Below are 9,827 nucleotides of genomic sequence, written 5' to 3' on the forward strand. Positions count from 1 at the left end.
AAAACGTGAAAGTGACACTCCTTGGACCCTTGTTTTGTATTCAGAAGCCAAGTCAAACTGAAGCCTTTTTCCGGGGTGCAAAGTTTTAACACCTTTACCTACTTTGTGACCAAACACATACTAACGTTACATTTCTGTTCGACTATTTTTTCTTCTGACAGGAAAATCTAGCATTCATCATTCTGCTCACTGAGGATTGGTCAGCGTGAACATTGGTATTGTTTTCATACGTTAGAATCTTCAATGAGTTAAACCATAGATTTTCATTTGCTGGCATGTTCTTCTTAGGGTGTGAAACTATTATTATTTTATTAAACTTTGATATGGTATGAATATTTTGAATTCGGTGCTTAATTGGACAAGCAGGACTTAAACAATCAAATTTGGTCACCTCTAACCTAAACCACTAGAATGCCTTTTATGGGATCATGGTCCCATGCCAATGATTTTTTGCTGTTTAAGAGAGACAACTGACTCTTTAAGTGAGAGCATGTAAAACAAAGGCTTTATTTATTTATTTTGTTGAAAATTGTAGTACCAAGATTTTGCATATGAATAGGGTCAACCCGACAAATTTTGAGGATAAGAATAATTACAAAATAAATATTTTTTAATTATGACTTAAATTTGATATGGTAGTATTGGTGATAATTGAGTTTTTAACATAAAATATATTTAATTGAAAAGTATGTTTAATAATTTTCTTTGAGAACTCATTTAGAAGGGGAAAAGTGTTGTTTTGGTATAATTTTTTTTTCTAAATTACTTAAATGAGACAAATTTTAAAAAATATTACAAAAGTGGATAAGTTATGTTAAGAGGACACATCTTTACTTGAACAAGTAGTGTGAATAGGATACAATTTTAGATAAAAACAATTTTAGAGTTGAAATTGTGTCAAGTTGATATCACTTCCATCGAAAGCATTCTAAGATGAAATTGTATCAATTTAACACGGTTTCTACTGAAACTAAATTAAAGTTGTATTAATTTGGCTCGACATTTATTAAAACTGAACTAAAGTCATGTTAAGTTGGCATGACTTCAATTTAAAATGTATTAAACTGAAATTGTACTGACTTAACACGACTTTAACTTAAAAATGTTTTAAACTAAAGTTGTACCATCTTGACATGACTTTTTTATTATGAGAAAAGTGTGATGTAGCATGACTTATCCACTTTTGTAATTTTTTTTAAATTGGTTCTATTTTGATACTTTTTGGAGGAAAAAAATTGCTTATTTTAATGCTTTTATCTATTTAAAAAAATGTAATTATTGTCTTTATCTAAAATTAAATAATAGTGATAAATTTATAAATACCAGTAGTAAATAGGTTTTTGGTCATACCTTTAAAATTTAAACCATACTATATTTAGTATGACTATCTTCTAATATTAAGAGATGTAAAATACTAATATTAGTTTTGAACTTAAGTTTAACTACAAATAATTGATTTCATTAGGAACTTGGTTAATATAATTAATTTACTAATGAATATTAAAAATGATTTTTTATGCACGGAAACTTATGATAAAGAAATAAAATTATTACAAGCAGAATTTATGTTGAGAGAGAAGTGTTCAAATAACAATATCATTAAATAAAATAAAATTGATCAGATTTACTTACTGTTAGCTTTTATAAAGAAGAGAGGTTACATTTGAAGATTATATCCTCTCATTTATTTTATTTCTTTTCAGTTAATATCCTGATAGTAACAGAAGATAAGCTTTATGCATTTAATGATTGATAATGGATGAAGGAGGACAGTTCCTTGTGTTTTTTCATGTCTCATTCAGATAATCAAATTCTCACTATAAATAGTTATCTCTTCGCGGGTTGCCTATGAGAGACATTCCGAATTCTATCACCAGTAACTATCATGGATTCTATATAATGTAATTTGTATTTTAAATTTTATAAATTAAAACGTAATTACGAATTTTACAATTTGCAATAATGTAAATTAACATTACTAATTATATAATCTAAAATATGTAAAATTAATATTTTTTAATTTTAAATAGTATAATCTAAAATATTTAATGGAAGTGTAAGAAAAAATTTCCATAGAAGTATAGGAATTGATGGAACAAAATATGAAATTATTTAGAGAAGGATGCAATAATAAAAAGATATAATTATAACTTTAAATTATATATTTTATTTAAATTTGTTCTTAAAATATTTATTAATCTATAACTATATATAAAATTGATTTTTATAAGTACTTAATAACTCACATTTTTATTCTTAATTTTACCCTTAACAAATAAATTATTTTATTATTTTACCTTTTAGATTTTATAACTATTTTTTAATCTAAATAATCTATTTTCAATGAAAAACGTTATCTATATTAAAATTATAAAAACTGTGTATTTTATGATTAAATTTTCTAAATATATTTTTCATAAATTTAATAATATACTCTTATTTTAATAAATAATAATAATAAAATAAACGTGGACACACATATCTCCAAATAAACTGACTTTTTAGTTTACGGATATATTTACTATTTTATTCTTCAATCTCTCCTTTTTTTTTTATAAATATAAAAGTTAACATTTTAGTGACCAAAATATTCTTCAAAGTTCTCAACCAGTGCAAGTAGAGTCAAAAAAACATTTTCCTTCCAAAAGGATACTACTATATAGATAGTTTAAAAATTTACAATTTTCTTTTTCATTATAGTGTAACACTTAAAATGTAGAGTTTTGGTTTATTAATAGATGTTGTTCCAATGCTAGCCGGCTATATATCCATATACAAGGCAGTGTGACAGAGAGCTATGAAACAAAGAAGAATTAGAAGAATCACTGTTGGAAATTATGTCAAAACAGGATAATACGAATCTAATTGAAGTTCATCTAGGACAGGTTGTGTGGCCCACAAATATGAAGAATGACCCTCTACGTGATCTGTCACATTAACCTGCAAATCCGAGTAACCATTTTAGCAAAGATCCAAATCAAACGAATTATTAGTCGTAGCACTAGTTTAAAAGTTAAAACACCAACTTCAAATGGTAACCCAAAATGAATAAAAAACAGCAACTTGCAACAATAGTGATGCACAATGGAATAGGAAAAAACTAACGTTTTGGATCCCAGGAATGTCAACAGGTTGGATTCCAGCTAATCCTTGAGAAAGTAGACTGCACAAAATCAATATCTATGTTAGTTTCTGTTGTCTACTAAAAAGTCTCAGGTGATTCTTCATTTTTTCTTTCTTTAACAATTAAAATCATTCTATTCATACAATGTATTGCGTAAACATGCTCTTGGTCTGTGAAAATCGTGTCCTATCATACTATGAAAGTATGCGTTTACTCTGAAAAATAACCGTGTTATATGAGAGTTCCGCTACAAAAATGGTATAATGCAAATATCGCCCATGGTCTCCACAGATTTATGGATCCCAATCAATGGATGAAACACAGTCAATAAAAATATGGGATCATATTCTGTGCATTTGCAGAACCAAAATGCTATAACTTATGACTTCAAGGAAAAACTACATAATAAACATTTGGTTCAAGACCCACGAGTACAACTTCATGCCATTGTTTCTTTTTTCAATTGATTGTGAGTTAATCTTCTGAAGAATTGATCGGTTCATATAGGCTATGTACTGTGGATAGACTCACAAAACATCAGAATACTAACACTACATATTTGTGTACCTGGCACGGAAAGCAATTCCAAGCATCCAGTCATTGCTTGAGTAAGCATTTATAAATCTTCCAGCTACCATCTTCAGAATACCAGGATCTGACAGTAATTAATAAAAGCAATACATAGTAATTAAGAGTAAAATTAATTCCCTTTCCACCTTTCTAACAGTTTCCCATTTTTCATCCCTGATTGCAATGGGTGCTCCAAGAAGAACAACTCTTTCTACCAGTTCAGCTGCCAATAAACAGTAGCAGAACTTCAGAATCAATAAGGGAACATCTTATTAACAAATAAACGATCTAGTCCCAACACAAACTATATCATATGTACTACCCATATCCAGAGTTGAAGAGTTTGACGGAAGAAAAAACTTATCCTTCGAGAGACAGTCAATAAGACTAAAAATTACCAAAAAGGAGCAATAATGTATCACATCCAATCGAATACAAAAAATGTGGAAATACATACCACTGTTTCTTGTTTCAGCCAAACACTCCAGACATTTGAAAATAACTCTTGCCCCCAGAGAGTAACCTACAAGTGTAACGGGCCTGAAATTCATAGATTAAAAATATTTCATATACCACTATTTTGAAGGAGCTAAATTTTCAAAAGAAACTTAGAAATAAGAAAATACCTATTTCCCTGCAGTCCTCCCAATAATACTTCGGCAAGCAACTTCCCTGCCTTGTCAGATCTGAAAAGTGATATAAGTATTATAATTGCAAACTAAGACCGGAAATTGTCTAACAATTTTATTTCGATAACAAAAATTTGAAACATCACTCCTTGCTGAGCCTCTTGTTAAAAACACGGTGGCAAACAGAAAACATCCTTGCATTGCCAAATGAACTCAACATCCCAGTTTATCAACTACTTGGTTTTGGCAGAGAGTATGATGATGAGAATGTTGTCAATTTCCATGACAGTTTTTCAACTTAATGAAACACTACCGTCATTACCCATTGACAAGCAATTGCATCACTAGGTGCAATCCAATAAAAACAATTGAAACACCATTCATGAACAGAAATTAGATGTTTTTCCTTTTACTGAGCAAAAGTTCTATATACACTATCAACAGATAAAGTAACCTGTCAATAGCTATTGTCCATGTGCTGTCTATGAATTCAGTTGCTGCAAGTAATGTAACCGGCCAAGCTAATGCAGTTAAAAGACTATGCAAGACCGTCAACATTGCCCCTCGCTTCATCAGTGCTGCTGCAATTCCTAAAGCAAAGCACAGCACGGCAATATCGGCACCAACCATATACATATCTACTCATATACTACACAAAAGTATCAGCAGCCTGGAACCCAAACCAATTACTTGAAGTAAGCCAATCCCGAATTGCAGTGCTCAGGGCATATAGATTCTTGGACTCCCACTGCAGAGCATACCTAACTTTTGGCCAGGCCATATGAAATGTCATTTGTTTAGCAAAGTCATTTATGTCCCTTGGAAAATGCTAATAGAGAAATAGTCACCAAGTTTTCAAAATTATTAAGGAAGCTAGTAATAATGTGGTTATTTTGCCAAAATAACTTGAACAAAAAACATGCTAAATATTGCAGTGTTTAAAATGAAGAAAAATTGCAGAAAATTAAGTCATTAAATCTAATACTGTAATTTTGCACCAACATGTTGCCCTAGGTTAAGGGAAAATCATAGGCAACAATAATATTCACAAGTGCATTAACTACTTTTCCCAAATAATGATTAACCAAACAAATCATTTAGGAAGGGGAAAATGGTAATTATGTGTACCTCTCCAAGTTGTCATTCATTCCCTCCCAAGGCCTTATAAAATCTTCATCCTCAAAGACAAATCCAGAGATCATGATCTCAACCCCAAGCAGCTGCGAGCAGAAGCCAAATAAAATCAATAAACTAAGATGAAAAGTAGTGCTAGATAATTTTAGAAAGTTTAATGTTTGGATCTGCTCTCCTCTGCACACAAATCATAACTCAAGAAAGAAACAGTCGCCACCAGAAAGTAGGAATATGAAATGAGTATAAACTTACACCTTGGTTATGATTTTCTCCAATAACTTTGAATTCAAACTCATCAACACCCCCAACTCTCCTAGCCATTTTGGTTCCAGAGAGTCCAGCTCCAGCAGCTAGTAAAACAAAGTGGTACATAAAATATTTTCATCATTTATTAAAAGAGAATCATCAACAGTAACACACAAAAAAAGAAAAACAAATAGCTGTTTATTTGTCCTATACATCATAAATACATCCCAATAACATGTAACCAACACGTACAGCAATTTGAATACGAATATTGTAAATTAATGGCCAAAAATAGACTTTATTTGTTTTACATTAGGAATCGATTGTCATTTTCCAACGAAAATTACATATTATCAAGCAATTTGTCTCTAGTTTTTTCAAAATCAATTCTACTTCAATGCTATACCAAATAGTCACATACGATCTACAAGATAAATAGCTCAGTGGCAGTATTGAAGGGTATAATAAACTCCTCCTCCAGACTGTTTAAAAGTAAATAAAAAGTCCTATATAACCTCTATAACTCCACTCAGAAAGGCAACTGCTGTAACATATTTCACTGAACGATTACTGTAAACAACCAAGCCTTTTTCTACAAGGCGTATTGATTACATTATCTAATTGACGCCATAAAGCAATTGTAGACCTTCTAATCAATAAATTGAAGTAACAAAAATACAAGTTGACCAGTAATGTAGCAATTGAAGATATCACACCACTAAGACGCATAAAAGTATAATAGTGACTTTGTAGTTGGCGGTCCAATAGTATACTTGGACTACACTGGAAATTCACAAAAGACTATTTCTATATAATGAGAATATTACAGTAAAATCCAATCCAATCACATATAAGGAAATATATACCTCCAAATGATGCAGCAACAGCAACATGTCCAGCAGCAGTAGCAGCAGCAGCAAATCCACTTGCTCCAATTACAGGGATCAGAGTACCCAAAGTTGGAGCCAAAGCCCCAAGTCCAGCAGCAATAGCTGGGGCAGCTAATCCTGTTTAATGGGTAAAAACAAAAACAATCAAATCAACAAGGAAATTTATTCAATTCGTTTTTGTATATTCCAGAACACAAAAGATGTCAAGGCACTCATACCCCCAGTAATAGCCATCAAAGTTCCGCCAGTTAAGGCAGCGGCACCAATGATACAACCCTTCTTCCATTTATCCCCTTTGTTTTCTTTTGATTGAGTTCCTTGTTTACTTGACTCTTGCTCTTTAATGAAAGCCATTGCAGAACTGGCAACTATTGTCTCAATGGCCTCCTGAAAAGTGAAGATTCATCTTTATCACTAGAAAATATGGAAACAATAGTAATGAATCTTTTTAACAAGGGACAATTTCTAGCAAAGCTTATATAGTACATCGCCATATAGAGTAGGCTGAATGAGTAACTTAGTATCAAGGGCAAATGTATAGGCAATGTTCACCAAGGTGAAGATTAGTTTTTGCCATGTCTTTCATAGTAGTGCAAACAGTTAAAACAACTAATACTTATATCTCATGAACACCAAAATTTATCAAAAGCTGTTTTGCAATCACATGTTAATTTCTAATTAAATGACTCATTCACCAACCATTTTTGACCACTTGATATCGAGCCAAGTTGCCAACAGCCGCAAAGTGACACGATGTCGAGCATCATAGCCCTTTCTCCTCCGGCCATGTTTCTTGTTATTTTCACATAAATCTGACAGACAAGCACAGAGAAGTTCGTAAAGCACTGCCACTTTCCTTGGATTGCTGAGCATCATTACCACTTCAATTGGACTCTCATCAATATTACTATGAATAGATCCCTGATGTGGTTCTTCACAATCATGGAAAGGAGTACCGGTCTCCTCCTTGGTGTCTAATTGCATATGTAACTTCTCAGAATTGGGTTCAACATCAGAAGTTAAAAACTTTTCACGACATTGATGTTCGTATTCACGTAGCTTCTCCCTTCTAGACCTGAGAGACTCGGAATTACTTTCCATGCTAAGTACCATGGCATCAACAGCTCCGGACAAAGCAAGTTCTTTATCTGACCTTTCGGAATAATCATCACCAGATTCTTCTGATAATAGTCTCAATAACTGTGAAGTTCACACACATTATACTTAAGTGTGTATTTGGGGAAAAGCGTATTATTGAAAAACTATACTAATACCGAAAAAATGATGCCAAAAAGAGTTATGCCATACAGCATCAAACTTTAGAGACAAAAATATAACGTGGCAGCTATTACAGAAAGGAAAACTAGACAAGGAAAGTGAAGTCAGTAACTTGCCACACATAGTTTTGTAAATTATTATCCAATGTTTGTTGCACTGTTTAGCTCCCTACCCCCACCCACAAAAAATGAAAACTACATCTGGAAAGCAACGGAAATTGTCCGTTGAATATGGTAATCCGCTTTTTGAATATGGGAACATACCGGAAGCAACAAAACATTGAAAATCAATACCACAGATGCATCATTACTGATTTTTAAAGTGGCAAATGTTCGTTTGTTAATGTTAGAAGAAAGACTGAACTCACCACCTATGCCTTTTTTCCTTCCACTTTATCGACCAAGTCAACCTTATATCCCCACATATTCATTATTACTGTATAAGGCCATATCTGGTTTTAGTTAGGAAGTCCCCAACTTGTGTTCAAATAATAAAACTGAAAATATCCCTATATAAGGCCATGTTTGGATTCTTGTTTGGGGTGCGCCAAAATGGGGAGTAAATTTCATGACACGTTAACCAATAAAAGCACATTCCTATCCCACCTATATAATTTGTCAGAAACCGAATTTCCACAAAAGCAAGACGAGGATTCCTTTTGCAAACTCGATACTCACACCGAAAATACTAGTCCGCAAATTTTAACCCAGACATGCACTGAATTTTCAGTTACACATAATTCTAAACTAAGCATCATCTTAATTTTGGCTTGAAACTGAGTTTACAAAATATGATCGAAAGTTAGATTTTAGAAACTAGAATCTAAATACACAGTAAAGAAAAAGTAGAATGACGTACGGGTCCGACGTGACGTGAAACTGAAGAAGAGACAGCAGTTTCCTCGAGTCCAGACCATGCAGCGGGATCGATATCTAGGTACCTGCTCAAACTCAACACACATTAATCAATAACACTGAAATATCATGCCACAATAATCGGATGAAACGAAGTAGAACATTGGCATGAGTACATGCAGTAGAAACAAGCACGATTAGTTATGCTTTGGAGATGAGATACTTGAAAACAGGGCGAAGCAATGCGTGATGTTCATGGACCCAAAGGTTGGGATCGTCGGAAATTTCGAGCTTGGAGGGAGTACGATCAGAGTCAGAAGGGAAGTCATCGGTTGATAGGCCCAACGGGTGGGTCTGGTGAAAATGGGCCTGGTTCAGCGCCAACCCGAACAATGCTCCCGCCGCGTACCTCTGCGTCGGCGTCAGATACGAGGTTGCCGCCATTATTCCCAAATGCACTCCTGGTCGTCGTTTCAATCACGCCAAATTCTGATTTTGATCCTTCTACTCCTTAGACCGGCGCGTGAACAAGGGACTTTTCCTATTTCTCACGCGCTTCGCTTTGGTTGCTTTTGGATTTCTCTCATCTGTCTGCTTCCCTCCCTGCATTCATTTCTCTTGTAATATTTTTTATTTTTAAAATCTTTTAATTTTGTTTAATTTTAATTATAATATTCTAGTCATATTATAAGTTCTGATGTCCAATATATTTAAGGATGTGTGAATGAATGTGATAAAATTTGAAAATGAATCAATTGTTGTTAGTGGATTTGAATATCAACGTGAATAGATTTGGAAATAAAATTAATAAAATTAACGTACGATTCGATCGATTGTGACACAAATTATTTAATTAGATATTAAAAGATTATCAAAAATATCCATATTTATTAAAATAGTATAAAATGACAATTGTATATATAATTGTGAAAATTTATATAAGAAGAAAAATATAAAAATTAATTTTTAAAATTTTAAAATGATATTTAAGTAAAGTTAAATTATTGTTTTTAAAATATAATATATTTAAAATTTAACATTTTAAAGGACTTTTGTTCATCATTTTACTCTACAATCACCATGTTTTTGCTAACAACATAAC

At 32.5% G+C, this 9,827-nt stretch overlaps 1 protein-coding gene across 2 annotated transcripts; it reads right to left on the minus strand.

Moving 5' to 3' along the window:
* Positions 1 to 2,659: 2,659 nt before the first annotated feature.
* Positions 2,660 to 9,313, minus strand: LOC124834830 (transmembrane and coiled-coil domain-containing protein STS1-like). Of its 2 annotated transcripts, none has more exons than XM_047309625.2 (15): positions 8,949 to 9,313; positions 8,730 to 8,811; positions 7,293 to 7,793; positions 6,812 to 6,980; positions 6,570 to 6,710; positions 5,710 to 5,807; positions 5,452 to 5,543; positions 5,014 to 5,084; positions 4,778 to 4,913; positions 4,321 to 4,380; positions 4,152 to 4,234; positions 3,841 to 3,917; positions 3,692 to 3,762; positions 3,106 to 3,163; positions 2,660 to 2,940 (listed from the first exon to the last, which is right to left on the minus strand). In XM_047309625.2, the coding sequence occupies exons 1-15, from the start codon at positions 9,167 to 9,169 to the stop codon at positions 2,836 to 2,838; spliced, it is 1,965 nt and encodes a 654-aa protein (XP_047165581.2). In that variant the 5' UTR covers positions 9,170 to 9,313; the 3' UTR covers positions 2,660 to 2,835. The 2 variants fall into 2 exon arrangements, with proteins under 2 accessions (XP_047165581.2, XP_087956488.1); XM_088100362.1 differs by having other exon boundaries at positions 8,902 to 9,092.
* Between the last annotated feature and the right edge of the window lie 514 nt (positions 9,314 to 9,827).

Source organism: Vigna umbellata, chromosome 10 (assembly GCF_029865625.1).
Source record: "Vigna umbellata cultivar VRB3 chromosome 10, Vumbellata_1.0, whole genome shotgun sequence".
NCBI lineage: Eukaryota > Viridiplantae > Streptophyta > Magnoliopsida > Fabales > Fabaceae > Vigna > Vigna umbellata.